At 41.1% G+C, this 19581-nt stretch overlaps 1 protein-coding gene across 1 annotated transcript; it reads right to left on the minus strand.

Moving 5' to 3' along the window:
* Positions 1-1506: 1506 nt before the first annotated feature.
* Positions 1507-7793, minus strand: LZTFL1 (leucine zipper transcription factor like 1). The gene is made up of 9 exons (XM_088521212.1): positions 7674-7793; positions 6978-7172; positions 6433-6493; positions 5842-5910; positions 4706-4771; positions 4496-4573; positions 2950-3123; positions 2367-2477; positions 1507-1512 (listed from the first exon to the last, which is right to left on the minus strand). Exons 1-9 carry the CDS (start codon positions 7748-7750, stop codon positions 1507-1509), a joined length of 837 nt encoding a protein of 278 aa, XP_088377338.1. The 5' UTR covers positions 7751-7793.
* Between the last annotated feature and the right edge of the window lie 11788 nt (positions 7794-19581).

The following is a 19581-nucleotide window of genomic DNA, read 5'->3' on the forward strand; positions in this document are numbered from 1 at the left end:
GAAAGCTCTTTGGTGCGTTTCTGTTCAGAACTTAGTATTTACGTGACTGTACAAGAGACCAAACAAACCAACAAAATCACTTTTCATGAACGCAACTGAATGCTGCCCAGGGAGTGTGTAATCCTACAACGCGCTGCTCTTCCGCTGCCACAGTAAGTCGCTACAGACACAGGGCTTTATCCAACTGAATGCCATTTAATCAGTAAGCAAAAAAATACACAACCAAAGACTGCAGAAAATATGACAATGTTAAGGGCTCTGCCCTTCTGAGAGGGGGAGTGAGCAAAAACAGTGCCAGGCAGCTCCAGAGACAGAGTTTGGGGTAGGTGTCCCTGCATCACACACAAGCCTCTCCCCAGCTCAACCCCAGGATTGCTTTTTCACAGCTAGGCATGAGTTTGTAGTCTTCATGTTTGTATTTCTAGCACTATCCTTTACTGATCTGCCTTTATTTCCTACACATGTAAGAAAATAGCTATATAAAGTGTTCCTATAAAGGAACGGCTCTAAAGATTTTTTTGAAAACATAATGGTTTTATTTTGAGTAATATACAACATATATATCTGAACGGGGAAAGATGAACAAGTAAAAAGCACTATAAATAGGCTGCCAGATGAATCCAGGGCAGAGGATTTCAAGTGAGATGTGAGAGGAAAAAAAAAAAAAAAAAAGAAAGAAAGAAAAAAAAAAGAACTTTCTCAATGAGGCTGTAATAAGAAAGGAGGTAAAAACATCTAAAATAAGTTATCTCCCTAGAAAGCCGCTTCATTAGCAACTTACTTCAGTTGGCCTGCTTAAATTAGGGATATTGGGAAGAATCAGCATTGCAATGTTCATATTTGTTTCAAATAAATTCAAGGGCAATAGCATAACTGCAAGTAATGGCTTTATTTAAAGAGGGCCAGACACTCACCAATTCTACAGCATTACTATTCACTCTCCATGTCCGATCCCTCAGCAAAAGTTGATCAGTTCCTGAGGTAAAAGTATACTGTATATACTGATGTGATTTTGCTAGGGAGCGGATATTCAGAGCGAATACTGCAGAATTAGCGATTTTTCCCCTTCTTTGTTTTCCTCCACTCTGGGTCTCATCCTCCACTGATGTATTTTTCACAGATAATGTCACATTATGGCTATGGAAATGAAAGCAGTAATTGCTGTTTTCACCACAGAGACACCTAAGAAAAAGACTAATGCTTTTTTAAAATGTTCTTAATAAAAATAAACATTCTTTGTAAAGAATTGTCTCAGTTCTTCAGTAAACTGCTGTTTGCTATTTCTCAGGCAGTGTGCGAAGTTCACCATTTAAACACATAACTACATAAACGATATTCATGACATGTTTAGAAAGAAGGTAGATGTTTCAGCATCTTGTCAGTATTAATAAAAAGGATGCTAAGCACTAGAAGCAGAAAGTGAATTAATGAAAACTAAAATAAAAATAATAGCACAAATTGCAGCTTCTAATAGATCAGATGTTTTTTGTATTTCAGTCTTCTGGCTCATATCTGCGGATAAAGAAAAGAAATAAAAATCAGAGCAGTAGAAAAACTAAGTTTGTTTCTAAAGAAAAAATAAACCCAAGTAAGGAATGTTTCTGGTATGTTCGTGTCAACATTCACTATATGACTCAGGGTACAAACATATATATATAAAATATACGGTCTAATATATATAGACTATAGACTACTCTAATATATGTAATCTAATATAAATAAAATATGCAATCTAAACTGTATATATACACACACACTATATATACACATATATATATTATATATATAATTTAGACTATTTTCTCCTTTTGCAGTTGGTAGTTTACAAAACAACAGAATGAGAGAATGAAGCCACAAATCCCAAAATACTGGCAGAAAAGCTTGAACAGTAGTTTGAATTTCCACTTCGGCTCTCTCATAGCATATCTCTAAGGAATCAGTGCTGCCAAAGATGACTTCCCATTTACAGAACAGTGGCCTTCTACCTAATATGAAGGCCAGGGAGTATCTCCATCACTCAGTACAGGCCTAATCCTGCTTACGTACTGGGTTGTTTGCAAACAAATCTGTAAGAAATAAGATATATAAAATGCTAAAGCAGCAGGCACTTCTCCCTTCTGTTACTGAATTTCCTCTCAAGGTATCACATATTCTCATTATTTGATAGGCATTAGCTGCTTTGCACACGTCAGTCTTAGTCACCAAAAGGACTGGCCCATCAAAAGTCAGGAAATAGCTTGGCAACAAATCTTTTTAAAGGAAATTTTATAGTCTGATTTAGATTCAAATTATTATTAATTTTAGATTACAAATTTAGATACATGAATATAACAAAAGTGGAACACACATCTTAAAGAGAACAGCACCACATACTTGGAAAGCTTTTTGCGTAGATCCTTTATCTGCTCATTCTTCTTCATAAGAATCTCTTTCATGTTGCGGTAGGCAGCTGTTTGCTGAAACTTCTTCTCTAATTCCTGCACAGCAATAACACCAAGGCATTGCTTATAAACTAAAACTAGGGTAATATGCTTTTTAGAGACAACATTTTTCCTCCTTAGATTTCAGAACACCAGTTTCTCTAACTGTTCACTATTGAAACTTATCTGAAGTCAACTAAGAGATTAAAATGTTATTCAAGAGAAACAGATAGAAATATAAGCTTTATTTTCTAAAGAAAGTCAGGCCAAAAATCCTCTGAAGACTGGAAATACAGTTTGCATTCCCATAATGGACAATATTTAAGCATTCACCTAGTTAAACTCATGCAGTGAGCTGTGTATTTGCTATTTTTCATATAGTCATGTTTTTTCCTCAAACCAAAATATGCTGGCACCAATGTGACCCTAGTAATCTTGTAGTCCTTGCTCTCTGGTACACGCTTCCTTAATTCCCAATCAGTTAAGAAGTGAGCATGAAGCCCATCTTTACGTTACAAAAAGAGCTGACCTTTTCAGCTGTGGATAGTTGATCTTGAACCTTAAGCAAGTCATGTTTTGTTGTGACCAAGTTTTCTTCCAATGATTTTTGATTTGCAGTAGAGTCATTCAGGGTCTTCTCAAACTGGCATTTCAAAGCTGCCACTTTATTTTCCAGTTCAGTTATATCCTGGTTTACATTAGCCTGCATAAGAAGAAACATTTCAAATAAGTCAAATGCAAAGAGGTATGTTTTAATCTTTATGACTTTTATGACAATATTCCTGTAAAGCTCAAACTAAAACTGCTTTAACTAACTAAACAAGGAAATTATACACATTACAAAATACTGAAAAATACCCTTGTAGCTTTAAAAATCATTATTTAACACATTTTAAATATGACTTCTTTTTTTAACCACAAAAGAAGGATGACATTTTGTTCCAATCTTTCAAAGTACAAACACTAAAATCCAGGATTTAATAAAGCCCTTTAATATTAAAAACTTGCATCTATTTATTAAGCTTTAAATTACTAATGGAAATATTTGCATGACTGATAAAATTCCTAAGTAGTAGTGTACTAAATACAGATTTTGAAAGTTACTAGATAAAATTAGAAAAGAAAGCCAAGTACATACCATAAATCCCCATTTAGAAAGCAAAATAAAAAGAAATCATCATTAAAACATGAAAATTGAAGTAGAAATAGTGAACCTTAAAGCTGCCTTCAAACATGTAAATACTGCAGGAATTAAAAATAATTAGTTTCTCAAAAGAATAGGATTATAGTGTTAAACATTCATTCAAATTTTTAGGAAAAGTGGAAGACAAAAAAAATGAGAGAATTCGTATTATTAAAAAAAATAGGTACAAGCTTAAAGAAAAATACTAAAGTGACTGAACAGATTTTCCTACATCGATCTACAGGAGCACTATCTTTTATTTGTTGTTTTTGTAGTAACAAGTAATCATGTTTGAAGCCAATATTTACAGAAAAGATTAAGGACTTTGCGTAGTAAAAATACCTAGTGAACCAATTTTGGCAGTACATTGATAGGTAGAATTGATAGAATTATTTAAAATTAAAGTAAACATTCATCATCAGACCCATGCTCACTGATATTTGTGGCAAAACTGCAATTGATGTTTATGAATATACAGTTTGGAGCTATATGCATGCATTTTGTTTTTTAAAACCTAAATCAAGAAGCAAGTCTGACTCTTAGATGTCTATATCAAGCAAGTGTGAAAAATGCTGGAATAAAAATAGTGTGTTTTATTTTTTGCTATAAAAAATGATTAGATGACACTGGTATATTAATAAAAAGAAAGAAACAAACATAAATTTACATTTGTCAATATAAAATAAATACTGCCCTTTAAAACATGAACTCTAGAATAATACTTTCTGGTAGTGTCTTATCATGGTCTATGTGACACAGGAATATCACAATGTCAGCAGGAACACAATACTAAACATTCATATCTGCCAAAAAGAAAAGCATACAATTCAGATGAATTTATACTAGTGCTAAATACTGCGGAAAAAAAAGAACCTTGACGATTAGCATTTACCTTTTGATCTCCTTGGATCATCTGCAAATCTTTCAGTGACTTCTCTAGCTTCACCTTTTCATCTAGTGCACTTGTAGCCTGAAAAACAAACAAACAAAAAATCCCCACACCACTCATAAGCGTATTCTCATTGAAAACACCACAATAATAACAATGATAGTCTTATCTGGATTAAATAACATTAAGTATCCAAGCTCACAGCGAGTTTACCTGCGTTTCTATTGTCTTGAGCCTGTTCTTCAGTTTTTCATTTTCTTCTTGAAGTCTAGCAATTTCCTTTGGGTAAATAACAAGAAGTAGTTCACCTGTAAACATTCCTGTGCTATTTTCAGTATCCCAAATATTTGTAAGAAAAGTGAGAAAAATAAGCCTTATAGTTTAAGAAAGCAAGAAAGCTTGTAAACGCTTATAAAGATGGTCTTGTAGATAAGGATTAGAGATTTCTTCACGAGCAAAATGTGCAAATTACAGCATGTTCTACTTTGGCGAGAAAGGAATTTCAGTTTCCTTAAATACATAAATTACAGTATAACCGCACGTAAGAACTCGTAAGAACTCATAAACATATTTAACTGTTATGAAATTGGTATTGAATTTACTTTAAGAAATAATTACACTGAACTACAAGTAAAATGTATGAATATTTTGATTATCTTGAAAGGTAACAACAATTATGACTGAGTTCTTGAGAGGCCACTTTGGTAATGCAGTCTGGAAGACAGAAAATGCACATCTTTAACTGATTCCTAGTGCTTAAAAATGTATTGTAATATATGAGGCATTTTTAAATAGCCAAAGAAGCTCACTTCATAATAAAAATTATTGCTAGTATTAAGTATTAAAACATTCTTTATAACTTTGAACATCTTTAACAAGTAGGATATTCAAAATTAATAAAATGTATGTTTTTCTTAAGTTCTTGTTTCTCAATGAGAAATTCAAGGAAAAAATATCTATATAATAAGACTGACTTTCAGTAATACAGAAAATCCCTGATACCCTAATCATTTCAGTCAACTACATAATTTAATTCCTTGTAGGAAAAACAGCCTCATGAAACATAGCTAAATACTAGTTCCTACTAACGTTAGTCATTAAATGGAAAAATAAAAAGTTAAATGTCTTTGCAAAAGGAAGATCAATATTGCAATAAATGCTAGAGGCCACAGACAAACAATAAAACAAAGTTACTTTAGAATATTTATTATCAATTAACTTTGCACTCCATTGTATATTACACTGACTGCTGAATAGTGAATATACAAATATTACTGTACAGCTTTCCAGTTTTCCTGAATATGTCCAACAGTCATCAGCTACAGCTGCATCAAGAGACAAATTCTTACCTTGTTCAGCAGCTCTGACCCACCTTCATTTAATGGAGCCAATTTTGGCTTAATGAGATCTGCACTGGGCTAAAGTAGTGATAAAAGATATAGTTCAAAATATATTTTTGAAGTACTCAAATACTATCTGTATTAATTAAATAACACAGTTACGTTACAAAACAAATAAGGTTCAATGTTAACCATACAGGATAAACCAGAGCTATATCTATACTGGAGGAGATCCTCTCAGCTTTATATTGGCACAAAGCCTGGCCATACATGCGCCTGTGCCCATTTCACCACTGGTCCCAGAGGAAGGAAACTCAGGAGCAGATGCTCCAACACATGCCTGCCCTGGCTGACTTTAGGATCAAGCGTAGGAAGCATGTTCGGAGTGTGGAGAATCCCCAATCTAGAAACAGCCAAGGCAAGTCTTAGTGACAAATCGTAAACTGCTGTTTTTTGAAGACTTTTAAAGATTATACTGAATACTTTCCCCCCGCCCCGCCTTTTAAAACACAGACAGATAATACTACATAATTATTTTAAAATAAGTCACTCCTGACTCCACAAGGCATTTCATTATTATATTTTAAAAAAGAACGCTACCTTCTTGCTTGAAGATGTAAATTCTGACTTTTCGAACTCAGCAACCTGTTCCAATAGTTCTCTTGGAGAGAAAAACAAGGGGAGGCATTGATTTACTAAGTGAGCTGTGTGGAGAAACACATTCTGCTTAAGCTCATGCTGTATTCCTTATTGTTTGTAAGATTCTTGTTAGAGTACAGATGAAACTCCATGCAAATACATTAAGCATGATGGAGAGTATCACACATAAATATGTTATGTGTAGAAACTGCAAGATGTAGAGTCCTTAAATATAAGCTACTTGTATAATAAAAGGTTATTAATCAAATGCTACCATCTGCTCTTAAATAATTCAATTAAGAATATTAGTCATAAATATTTTCCACAGCAAGTTTGAAAGCATCATTTATCTCACTAGTTTATAGACAGAAGATTTGAAACTAATATATCACTGATACAGAAGGAAAAGAATAACTTTTCTAAGGTTAGGAAAAGAATAGAAGTAATCAACAGTTTGAAGTTCTGTTATTATTCAAAGAGGTTCTCTATATTCCAATATATGTTACCGATTCTCCAACTCAGAGATGTCTGTCTGTAACTTAAGGTACCATTTTTCAGCCTGTGAAAAGAGCTGGCGCAGAAGTAACACATTAGTGTAAGCTGTATTTATGAGTTCTGACTCCACTTCACTGTGCACGACAGTCTGCAATCCATCCAGCATGTCTGTCACCTCATCAACTGTGAAGGTCTCCTCCACAAACCTAAACAGAGAAGTTAACATGGGTCACATGCATTAAAGAATTCTGCATTGTTGTAAGGGATGTCACTACATCAAGTATGACTTATAAATAACACAATTTCCTTCCAAAATGACCTTCTGTCAGTAGTTATTAGGTGAAAATGCCACAAGTAACTTTGTTAACACATTTATGTTTCATCTTGGAAACAATTTCAAACAAATATAACTTCAGTTTAGAATACTGAAATTCAAACACAGACATAAAAAGTAGAGCATAAATCAGTGCCATGGGTCTATCTCTGTGCCAATTCCTACAGATTTAAACAACTTCGGTTTAAAAGGGCTTGACTTGTAACACTCAGAAAAAATATTGGATCTTTCTTCCTTATTAAGAATATATGTGTAAACTGTCTGAAAAGCGCATTCCCCATCAAACACTAAACCTACAACTGTCACTAACATATTTTGCTCTGTTTTTGCTCCCTGCATCTTTTAGCTTAATATTGTACCCTCCTCACAATACCTGCTGTCCTTAAGGTCCTGAAAGCAGGAATCCACTGTTTTTAGACGCAGGCCACGCTTGGAACGCGCAAAGCGCATGTAGTTGATCACTTCATTCTGGTGGTGCTCGTTAAGGCCTAGCTCTGCCTGTGAACAAGGAAAGAAGCACACATTGAAATAAGTGAAAATGGACATTAGTATTGTGAAGATTTGCCCTCCGACTAGTTTCTATGCTTACCTTTCTAAAGAGTTATCATGTTTACTAACACGTTAGAAGGCAACCACACTTTAACTTGCATAACCCCTACATATCTCACATAAGTGCAAAGCCTTTAAAAAGGGCCAGCACTTTGAAGTAAATCCTCAGATAACCAATACTCTCAGAAAAGTTGCACAAGTATCAGGAGCAGGGACAATGGGAGAAAGGCTATAAAGAATCAGAAGCACAGAAATGAGGAAGCTCTTGGACAACATTTTCTTTGTATTATAAGTTTACGTGCACAGTCCAGTTGAACTACACATTTATCTTTTAAAGATACACTAAAAGAATTACATAGAAAAGTTAATTACATTTCTCTGTTAGCTTATATGTCAAGTTAGCTTGAGACTTCCCATGTAATCATGATAGCCCCAAATTGTTTCCTACCAGCCCTGAAACAAAGATTTTGGGGGGCAAAGTAAAAAACAAGAAAATTATACCTAGCTAATTAGCACTTCCATGTATGTCTGCATTTCAAAAGGAGTATTTGCACAGAAAATTATGTTGGATTAAATGCTGCTAGTGGAGGTAGCACCATCACATACAGACATGACCTTCACAAGGTATGAACGGCAGTTCATAATCACAGACTCTGGCAGCCTGGTGCAACCAAAAGCAAAGAGCGTTTGAATGACTCCAGCATACTGAGCTAGCACTGCTGATGCTGTGTGCAGCAAGAGAACAACTCAGCCTGACAAGTAACCTGATCACTTAATCCTCATTAATAAAACTGCTCACTGTGGGCCAAGTATAAATGCAATACCTGAATGAATAATATCGAGAATGTGAATACAAATCCTGGACAAATGGAAATTAAATACAGTGCAGGAGAGAGCAATAGTTGTTAATAAAACAAACTGTCATGATGTGGTTGCTAATCTGGCATTTCCCACAAAGTCCCAAATTGCAAAAGAGATCACCTGAGAGGCCAAACTTCTGTTCTCTCTTGGTTGCTTGGTTTTGTTTAAATGAAATTTTTCTATGAGAGGGAGGGAGCAAGGGAGAGAGGGAGGGAGGAAGATGCTAACACCAGTGCTGAAACTTCACAATGCAGGAAACAGCTACAAAGGCAAATTAAAGAAATGAATAAATAAGGCCACACCAAAGTCGTCTGTGATCTCCAGGCTAGTTACACTGATCTCCAGCTCAGCAACCGCGGGATCGGATCATGCAAGAACCGCAACCAGTCTCCGCCTGGACAGATGCCCAGAACCGCGAGCAGCCCGCCACGGCAAAGGCCGCACCTGCCTTGCAGGGCTCAGCCGCGCTGTCCCAGCCGCAGAGGCGACGGGCGGAGAGGCCCCGCCGGTGCGAGGAGCACGTTTGCCCCGGGGCCCGCTGTCCTTAACCGAAGGGGCACGGCCAGCGCAGGGAGAGCCACCCCGAGGGGCGGCCGGCGCAGAGCAGCCCCGTCACTCACCATAGCGGCGCCTCGCCGGCGCTGAGGCGACGGCTGAGGGGACAGGGGCTAACGGCTGCCTAACGGCGCGGCGGTTGCCATGGAGAACGAAGCCTCGCGAGCGTCCTCGCCGCTCTCCTATTGGCCGGGGTGTGATCACGTGCCTCTCGCTGAACCCCGCCGCTCCGAGCTGCGCAGGCGCGTCCCCGCCCCAGCCGTTTCCCCGGCAACTGCCCCCCGCCCCCGCCGCGGGCTCCGTATAACGGCCTCTAACGGCCCCAGCGGCCGCGCACGCGGCTGCCCGCCGCCCGGCTCGGCGCCGCGCGGGGTGTTTCCTCGGGGTATCTAACGTGGGGAGATCCCAGCGCCTGCCCACCCGCTGTGGGCGCGGGGCCGCCGGTGCCGGTCTGCAGCCACTGCGGGCTGCGCGGGGCCGGCTTCGCCCCACTCTTGGTGCGCCACGTTGGAAACGGGGGCAGGCAGAGGCTGGAACAAATGAGGGGGAGGCTCTGCTAGTGGCTTTTATTTTTATTTCGTTTTCTCGTTTTTCTTAAGGCTGTCAGTCCCCTCAGGGTTCTCCTGACTTGGAGAGCAGGAAATAAAAGTTACACCATTTACCACAGGTGGTCAGAGGGTGTCTTGAGATCACTTCCCCTTAGGGGTGCAGCAGAAAGATGTGCTAGACCCCAAGTGCCCTGGGGGCTCTGCCAGCAGAGCAGCGCCCAAGGAGCCTGATGGCCAGTGGTCTAGGGTGTCCCTGCCTGAGTATCTTGCCCAACAAGCACAAACAGCGATGACGTTTTGTGAAGACTGTCCTCAGTCTTCCTGGAGCAGGATTTTAATCCCGGTTAGTGCATTAAGAAGGGCAGAGCGCTCACAGGCTTTGGGGAATGGCCGCAGGAGGCTCTTGGTAGCAGGGAGGTTGACCTGTCACCATTTTCTCTCCTGCCTGTAGTGGCTCTGTTCAGCCATGTACCATGCTGCCAGTTACCTATCCCCCGTGCTCTCTCCTTCATCTCTAACTGGTATCAATAACCTCCCACAGGACCTTGATAACTTGTGGACCAGAGCCCTGTTGCACACTGAGATTATTGCGGTCAGTGCTATCGCACAGCAGGTTGTAAACGCTCAATCCAATGTGGTTCACATGGCTGAAGTAGCCCCATTGAAGCCTCCGATTCCTTCACATAACATCCCAGTTTCAGATGGAGCATTTGCTCTTGAGCATCCAGATGGAGCATCTGCTCTTGGAGGTCCCCATGAAATTTTGACTCAGACAGCCATGGGTTAATAGCACGTATTTGACAGAACCTAAAGCTGTTAAGGGTCTTTGTGCCTTACACCGTTACAGTGTTTACAGTGCTCTAGGGTTGGACAGATGCATGCATTTTGGTTAGTGCTTAATAAAACCGAAACCTGGACACTCCTAAGGCTGGTTTACATAGTGCTCCATAAAGCAAGCCCACAAAACCAAAGCAGCAAACAGAATCCACTGTGATATTTATCTTTAAAATCAGATTTATCTTTAAAATTGTAAACACAATGAAGCAAATACCCTATTTTCCCTGCAATGACATGTGCGTATGAACTGAAGTGTGAAGAGTTAATAATTTGAAATGTTTAAAAAAAAGCAAAACCAAAAGCATAAAACAAGTAGGATGCGATTCTTAATTAGGGCTTTAAAAATCACCTTTAATGGGCTTTAGTTACAAGTTATTCACATTATCCATCAGACCTTACCTTTTTCAGTGCCTTTTCACAGTAAAGCAGTAAAAAATACATTTTTTGGTAAATATGATTAAAATTAAATGATACAATCTAGCCTATTTGTTATCATATGCTTGTTACCAGTGCTTGCTCACTGCATGTAAAATTTGCTACATTCACCTGAGTGACCTTAGAAATTATATATTGCAATTATTGCAACTATAATTTTAGCTTCAAAATATATTATAATGATGAATTCACTGTTCTGCTGATGTGATTGTATTTTAAACTGTTTTAGTTTTATGATCAAGGAATTAGGAGTGCAGCACAAGCAAGAGCAGCTGTCCAAGCCCAGTGTCACAGAAAGACAGGAGTAGGTGTGCTGATAAAAGAAGCTCATATGCTGAGGACCTCTTACATAAACACATTTTAAAACATCCTTTCTCAGCTTCTATACATTTTCTTCCTTTTTATTTTCCCCAAAAAACTTTTAAATTGGCTTGCAGCTGGCTAATGAAAATCCACATCACAGTTAAATAATTGATGTCTTATTCTCGTGATCCATTCTCTATTCTGCACCAAGCCTCTTGCTTGGACCTTGCAGCCTTTAGGATGTGTGGACAGACGTGGTGCCAAGGGGCAAACTGTGTTGCCTATATTGAGGATGTAGTTAGTTTACACGAGGCTACATGCATCTTCACTAGAGCTATTCCTGGGAGCAGACAAAGCCTGACCCGTATAACCAATAATACATTATTATATGATACCAGTGCATCACTAAATCTGCTCCTCACTTAGGTGCCCATGGTGTTTCTGTTTGCTTTTAAGATAAATCTAATATTGGCCTTACACTACGTTTGTGTAAGTTTCAAGTTCTCGAATGCAATATAGAAGATAGTGAAGATTTCTGATGCATCAATACCTTCACTAGTGCCCAGGAAGAGTGATTGAAAAATAAAGGGGCAAGCTTTCTGTATAGCATGAAATCACTTCAGTTACTGATCGCTATAAAAGAATCGGAGCAATTTTAGGAAAAAAAAAAAAAAACAAGCAAAACTTGGTGTCTGGGCACCGTGAGATAGAATTCAGAGAGGGTTGCTGGAGAACCAGGAGCAGAAGAAAGAAGGTAAAATATGTAATTCTATAGTGGCTTTAATTATTACAGGAAAATGTTGTAAACCTTCTTATGAATTCATTTGAAACACCTTCTCAGAGAAGAGCAGTTGCTAAGAAATGTCATATGTGCTATGTAATCCAGTCTGTCTAACTGAGATAACTTACGCTAGAAATCCAGACATGTGAAATAAAAGTAGTTGTAACTGCTTCTATATGAAGAGAGATTTTAAAAGAGCACTTGGTGAAGAAATAAGTGAATAATAAAGGAAACCACAGTATGTTCTTTCAAAGATGTTTGTCTTCATGACTGATTCAGCTACAAGCACGGCCAATGCAAATGATGGAAGGCTACCAGGAGATAAGAGACATTTCTGTGAGCAGAGGCAAGCTGATGAGCCTTAATAGTGTTGAATTTAGCCCAACACCGCTGCACGTCATATTCAGACTAAGCCTTTCTGTATGGTTATCTTGTCACATAATTCCTTACGAAGGAGAAAAACAAGCAGCCTGGCTGAGAAGCAGCAGATTTTCTTTGGTAGATTCCCCTTTCTCTTTCCGAGCTTTGCCTGAAATCAAAGTATTTTTCAAAGTAGATTTGCCTTTTGTGTAAATGTTGCTTGCTAAAAGGTTGAAGTCAAAATGTTATGACTTATTTCTAATGCTGTGTAAATGTTGCTCATTTTCTCCCTGGCTTTCCCCTGGAAACTTCTTCACAGCCCTCTGTGGCTGACAGGACCAGAGAGCTCCCGTGGCACTGCAGTGAGTGTGGCGGGATGACACAGGATGCCAAATTTGACTCTATTCCTAAAGGGAGGCAATCCTATTGTACTGGTTTAGCCTGACTTAAATATGTTAAAAAAAAGAATGGCAACAAGCCTACATAAACAGCCTAAGGAGAGCTCATTTCTCAGGCCAGTCTCACCTGGCTTTTTGGTTGGTCTCCACAATTTGCAAGCTCATTTTTGCACGCCAAAAAATGTTTATGGGCACAAGTAGATACACATGCAGACGTACCCGGGAAGCCGTACTGTAAACTCCTGGACTCCCTAAGAATGAAGGCCTGTTTCCTTGGGCCGTAATTGCACCTTTCAAGGTGCTGCTGGGAGAGCAGCTTTTGGGAAAATGTCCATGTTGTGAAGCAAAATGCCATTTTTATATCACGGCGTTCTGTGGGATGGTGTGAACACAGCAAGCAGCTCTTTATGTGTAAATGGGGCTCTTCCTCCCTTGTACCTCCTGTAACACGGGGAGTTTCACTAGCTTTGTACCTCGTAACCACAGTGTGGCTTCTTGCAGCGGGTGGAGGATACAGAAGAGCCTGTGATGAATTGCAAAATGAGCTGGCCCTTACAGCCATTTGCAGCCACGGATCGAACTTTGCTCTCGATACTGCTCAGTCGTTTTATCTGGGATTCCCAGGCGCTTCAATTACTTCTTTCTGTGGGTAGGAGAGAAGGTGACGACCTCTCATAAGGGTAACATTAAAAAAAGAAAAATAATGGGTTATTTTGGTGATCTGGGTTGTAGTGTCAGCTTCTCTGAAAGGGAAACAAGAGGGTGACTGTGGCATGGAAGTGGCAGCAAGGTGGGAGTCATGGGCTCTCCCGAGCAGGCAGCTACGCCCTGGCTTGCAGCCTGCTGAAGCAAACATGCTGTTCTCTGCATTCACAATGCTAGCTACTTTAGCAACATTTTCTTGTCATTGTGCTAAGTTATTGCTCTAAAGAATGGGTCATGACAAAAAAATAAATTTTGATGTCTCTCCTCCCAGTGTTAGTTCTTACATGGCTGCGAGCGTGAACTAGAGACCTAATGATCCTGGTTATCCATACTCGTGAGGGCAGGAAGGCACGACCACATCGGGAGCCACAGCACCCTGTGAAGCGACGTGTTGGTGCCTGCAGCGCCTGCTCTGCTGCTAGATGCTGTCTCTTAACAGGCCGAGCACCTTCTCTCCTTGAAGGAGCTCACAGCTTAAATGTGTGGGGCTTTCTCCATCTACCTCAGTATTGTACTGAGTGAAAGACCCTTCATAAAACTGCCATGAGATGCAGATCAGTGAGACAGGGCTGGGTCTTTCCTTGGGGATCCTATCACAAGTCCCCAGTCGGGCTGTTTCGTTGCTATCACACCTTCCATGAGGTTTGTCAGGGGTCCCACTGAGAGGAATAGTTTTATGATGCTTCATAACTCCTACAGAAAGCTGCACCTACCTCCTCACTACCTCTGCACCACAAACACTGTGGTGGAGTGACCATTTTGCTAAAAAAGAGGTTTCTTCTGACTCTTTCCCAGGATGACGAGCTCCTCATGCTGATGGTAACATACCAGAGTCAGGCTGATAGAGGGACAAGGTCTCCCTGCTTTAACCCTGGACCCCTTTTTAAGGGCCTCACACAAAGAAATGATTTTGTTTCCCTCAAAACAGAGTTCTAGCAACCTTATGACACACCAAATATCGATTTAGATTAGGGTGTGTAATAAGTTACAGCTAACCTTTACTTCAATGTTAGATTGATAATATCTAACTCTCTTGCTGCTCCTCCTTTAGCACCTGCAAGGCTGTCTCTGACTATGTGTGCTCTTCTATGTCTCTTCATACTGGGCTTCTCTGAGACCTGACATTTCTTCACAGTTTTTTCTGGTTATTTGTTGACATAATAGTGGCCTGAACTCCTAGGAAAATCTTCTTCAGGGGTCAAAAGTACAGGCAGAAGCAGAGGAATACAGCTCTGACTAAGCGCTAGGAAAAGTGGTAACAACTGAAGTGAGTCATCAAGTGACTTCTTGAACTTAGTTCTCAGACAAGGAGTCCCACGTTTTTTATGTTAAAAAGCGAAAATAAAGAACACAGAGACTTTGAAGTCCTTGGATAATAATGTTTAAGTCATAGGCAAATACTGTTTCCTGATGACAGCTTTGAAGGTTGGGGATAATAGTAGATGTGTCTGATGATAGATCCAGCCCAGGTATGACAAGCGATCGAGAATGATGAAGTTTGTTCTAGCTTCAGGAAAAGCCAGCTGGCTCACATTACCTGCAGTGGCTGCTCAATCTAAGCGGGCTGTCCTGGCCCGCAGTGGATTAGGGACTGCTCTTCCAGAGGTAAAACCAGGGCCGGGTGGAAGGAGTGGTAAGCAGCGGCTATGGGTGGCACAGCTGTTTGCTAAATTAATGCCTCTGTACAGCCTTCCTTTGGAAGGTATGCCCAGATGTGGATCATTACCTACAAAAGCAACCATGCAAACTAGGTCCTAGTGACACAGTGACACTGCCCATGTCCGATGTACAAGAGAGTGAGGAAAAACCAACTCTCGCATATGTGCATGTTGGGACAATGCTCAGAGTAAAGCCCACACTAAACCAAAACCTTCCCGGGGAAAGTGTCAGTCAGGGTTCATGTCTTGGCTGACTTTCTTTTTTTGGGGGAGAATGTTTGTGTGTGAAAACACAGTTCTGAACTATCCAAGGGGTTTCTTTTGGACATTTTGGTAAGCAACACTTTGAGATGGCTTTCCATCAAATGATACCAATTTTCCAGCTTGCTCCATTTAAAAAAAGGTTCTGCCTGAGCTCAGAATGAGGTTGGATGAAATACTCTCTTTCCTCCTCCTCGAAGACTCTGCCTTGCCCAGCGCACATGACGGACCAAGCTGGGCAGCGGGCGATGCTGGCGATGGAGGGGCCATGGCTGGGATGTGTCAGGTTGGGTGGAGGCTCTTTGTCAGAGCAGAGGGCGACCTGGGGAAGCAGGAGGGAGTCAAACCAGCGGGTTTGCCGGCCATTTCTGGCTGCATGTGCCTTGGTTTGCTAGAGACTCTGCACGCCATGCCTGAAACCAGATTTACAGACGTGCTGCGTGCACCTCCCCCTGCAATTGGGTCGGAGGAGGAGGGGTTACAAAAACACGATGTGCGCTTAAAAAAACCCCGAGCAAGTCATGAACACCTCAAAATTTATGCCTGAACTCTCAAACATTTTTGAGCATTTTCAGTACTCTCAGCTGAAAAATGGGAATAACAGATCAATTATGGATTTTGTTGAGAAAAGTAAATCCTAGCATTAGGTTCTGTGCTCCACGCCAATTCGCTTGTGCACAATATACATAAGCAAGTAATCTGTCTGAAGTCATGTTACTGAAGGAAAAAGAAATGCTGAAAAGCTCGACAGACTCATGCTCTTGGGAACTCCCATGTGTTTGGGAATACCTAGAATGGGAATGATATTACGTAGTCATTTGTTTTCTGCTTTCAGATATAGGACCCTATTCAAGGGAGCTCAAGATATAAGAGCATTTACCTGGAGTAGTCTCATCTCACTTCAGGGAGAATAAGAGAATAACCAATATGATTTATTTTATTTTTGCCTCTTTCCAGTCCTACATTTCTATGACTTGACTTGTGTGTTTTAGTCTATACAGAAGTAGTTTACTGTTCCTAGATGACATAATTTGGTCACATACAATAGGACACTGATCTCCAAGATTGCAAATACCTTCTTTGCAGAGGGTGGCAAACCAGTCGCAGTCACATCCTCTCCAAAGCAGACCAAATAAGGCACTGTTAAATCAGCAAAAACAGCCTGCTTGGAGAAGCAGATTAATGTTTACTTGTGGAGGGGAAAATAAGTGTTTTTTTTTTCCGGAGAGGTATTGTTTAAGTCAGATTTAGTGCAAGCACAGTGCAGTTTTTGCTGTAAAAAATGAAACTTGTAGGTCAGCCGCAGAAAAGGGTGTAACCCTAGATTTTGTTCTATTTTGGCGAAATATTTACAGCACCTGATTTGTGCATCGAAGCAATAACATCTCTGTCATTAATACATGGGCTAAATGAAGAGTTCAAAAAATCATCTCCGACTCGTGTGTTAAACATCCAGATGTTAAAAAAAGGCACCAGAAATGATAGTTTCTTTTATTTTCCCACTTGCATTAAACCTGTAAGTTTTACATTTTCAAGTTATCTTAGTGAAATATATTTGCAAGGAAAGGAGAGACTCAATCTCGTTATTATGGGAGCTGGAGGGAAATCATAAGTTGCTGCACGATGCATACTAGAATCCCAAGATCTGACCTCGCTGTAGTTTTAGGTTTGGTTTGAAATTAAGTAACCATGGACAGCATCAAGCATGGAAGCAAACAGGGAGTAATTTAGCAGGCAGTAATTTGTCTAGAAGATTCAAAATATTCACACCCTAGTTGGGCTTCTGTTCCCACTGATGTGAGCAAAAATGCCACCAGTGACACTCACCTATTAAGTGACATATGGCTGAAAAGTAATTAACAGGATTAATAACAACCACTCATGCTCTATTCCAAAGGTTTGTCTGTCTGGAGCCCTTTGGAAAATGGAGCTGCCTGTGCAAAAAGGTAGGTGAAGTTGTGCCCACTCCTTTGCTTCTAAGGAAAATTAAGCTAAACCTAGTTAAGGTCCTGAGGACCCCAATTCACTAACAAGAAATCACAGGATGCTGCAGTGCCTGGTCTCAGAGGATTTGTCCATGGGCACTGCCACTTGGCAAGAGGTGGCTGCGAATCACAGAGGCAGCGTTTGCCTTACGTGAAGGCAAATCCTGTTCTGTGGAAATCCCCATCGGATTCCAGAGACGCTTTCAGAAAGCCGTGCCTGCTGCGAGGTCCAGCCCAGGGGCTTTTCCCCCAGGAGGACCCGGGACAGGGAGAAGTGAAAGCCCAGGTGTCCCCAGGAGCCCCCAGAGCGCAAGTGCTGCCAACGGGACAAACAGATTTATCTTCTGACAGTTCAAAAAGTGCTGAAGCTCCAGAAAAGTGATGGGAGGCCAGATGGAGAAGAGCCTCCCGCAAATTCACAGAATTCGTTGCTTCAAAATAACTTTCTGACGTGTCCCTGATGCTTTCTGGAAAGGTAAGTTAAGTGACCAGCAAGGAGGCTTTTATCTCTCTAAACCAATGCAAAACGAAATTTGCCCTTGACTTGTGTAGGGGCTGCACTTAGAATTGCAGTTCTAACACTGGTGGCAGAGCCCTTTTGGAAATGACTGCTGCCGCTCAAGGATGGCGTGAGCAGAGAAAGTGGTGCAAGCATTAAAAATTTGAAAATATCTGGCAATAAGAGGGCAAGATAGGTTAAGCAATACCTGGAGCCTTCTGGCAGGACAGCTGCCTGGCGCCGAGCCAGTCTCCTGCTCCCTCTGCGAAGGTGCCCTCGGCACTGCGGAGCACGGCGCGTGGTGGTGGGTGCCCCCCGTGCAGGGAGGCCGGGTGCTGAGGAGGCGCCTTGGAGCGCGTGTCGCCCAGCCCCGCGTGGGGATGTTTCTTCACTCTGGAACGGCGCTCAAGAGAGAAATGACTTATTTGTCCAGAACATGAAATGCAGGATGGAGAGGACGCGGCCAGCTGCATCTCGTATTCAGATAAAACACATGGTGAATAAACCACTGAAAAAAAGGTTTTGGGGCTGATGGCACCTGTCTGATGGCAGAGGATACTTGGGAGTTCTCCCAATAGTTGGGGAATATTTGCTGCAGTGGGAAGAGTCTCTGCATATCCAGCGAGTCATGCCCAGCTCTCACTCCGGCACCCGTACACTGGCCTCAGACCCGTGCTAGCTAGAGGGTTAGGGATAAGAAAGATAAGGCTTCTCCATTTCTTAAGAGAGCACATCCAATGCAAAGATACCTCATGCAAATCGGCATGTTTTTCAGGAAGAGTTTCAAGGTTATGAGCAATGTAGAAGATATGCAGAAATCTAAGAGCAGATTTTGCAGTTGAATGGAAGGCGTAAGAGAGAACTGTGCCTCCTCCACGCTCAGCCGTGAAGCTCCCCTGCTACCTGAGTTGAGGCCATAGGGCCAAAGGACAGATGAACGCAACACGAAACCTGGTCTGAACCGATATGATCTTGATAGGCAGAGCTGGACCTGAACTGTGATCTTGAAATTCTCTTGAAGCTTGAGTCAAACCAGCATCAGTCACAGCTGAATGGCATCCACCACTTGCACAAAAAACATGGTGTTTTGACTTCCTGTAGAGAAGGGAATTTAAATCTTTGCAAATTTGCATGCTAGCCTGCCAGGAAGAAGACATACCATGAGCAAGTTCATGTATTTATTATAAATTCTCTTTGCTTTCCTCTTCAAGATTTTCCCTGCTACGCTCCTTCCCATTGCTTGTCACATGAGATGTACAGCAAGGACTTAGCGTTATCAGCCTCAGCCCTTCCCTTTCTCTCCTCAGTTCCTGGGGCAGGAATAAAGACCCTGGCTCTTTATCCTGAAGGTGCCACACTTTAATTTTGCCTGAACCATGGAGATGTTGTAGCCTGGCTCTGGTCAGCTGGACCTCCAGAGGTGCTAACTCTGCTGGAGCAAGAGCTTGGCACCCCTGTCTGCCAGGGCTGTCTGTGCAGTGAGGGTTCAGCAACAGCTCCTTGCTGCCTTCTCGGCCTCTCCCACTGACACTGCCGGGCCCTGGAG

The sequence above is a fragment of the Tinamus guttatus genome, unplaced genomic scaffold (genome assembly GCF_059628265.1).
Source record: "Tinamus guttatus ecotype Peru unplaced genomic scaffold, ASM5962826v1 Tinamus_guttatus_pri_ptg000115l, whole genome shotgun sequence".
Lineage (NCBI taxonomy): Eukaryota > Metazoa > Chordata > Aves > Tinamiformes > Tinamidae > Tinamus > Tinamus guttatus.

Bases quoted from the DNA above. Each gene is read 5' to 3' on its own strand.
- LZTFL1 (XM_088521212.1), bottom strand. From the start codon at position 7,750: ATGCGCTTTGCGCGTTCCAAGCGTGGCCTGCGTCTAAAAACAGTGGAT. The intron at 4,574-4,705 runs GTAAACTCGCTG...TTTGTTTTTCAG, and splicing joins TCAAGACAATAGAAACGCAG to GCTACAAGTGCACTAGATGA. The intron at 3,124-4,495 runs GTAAATGCTAAT...CTTCTTATGCAG, and splicing joins TGATCCAAGGAGATCAAAAG to GCTAATGTAAACCAGGATAT.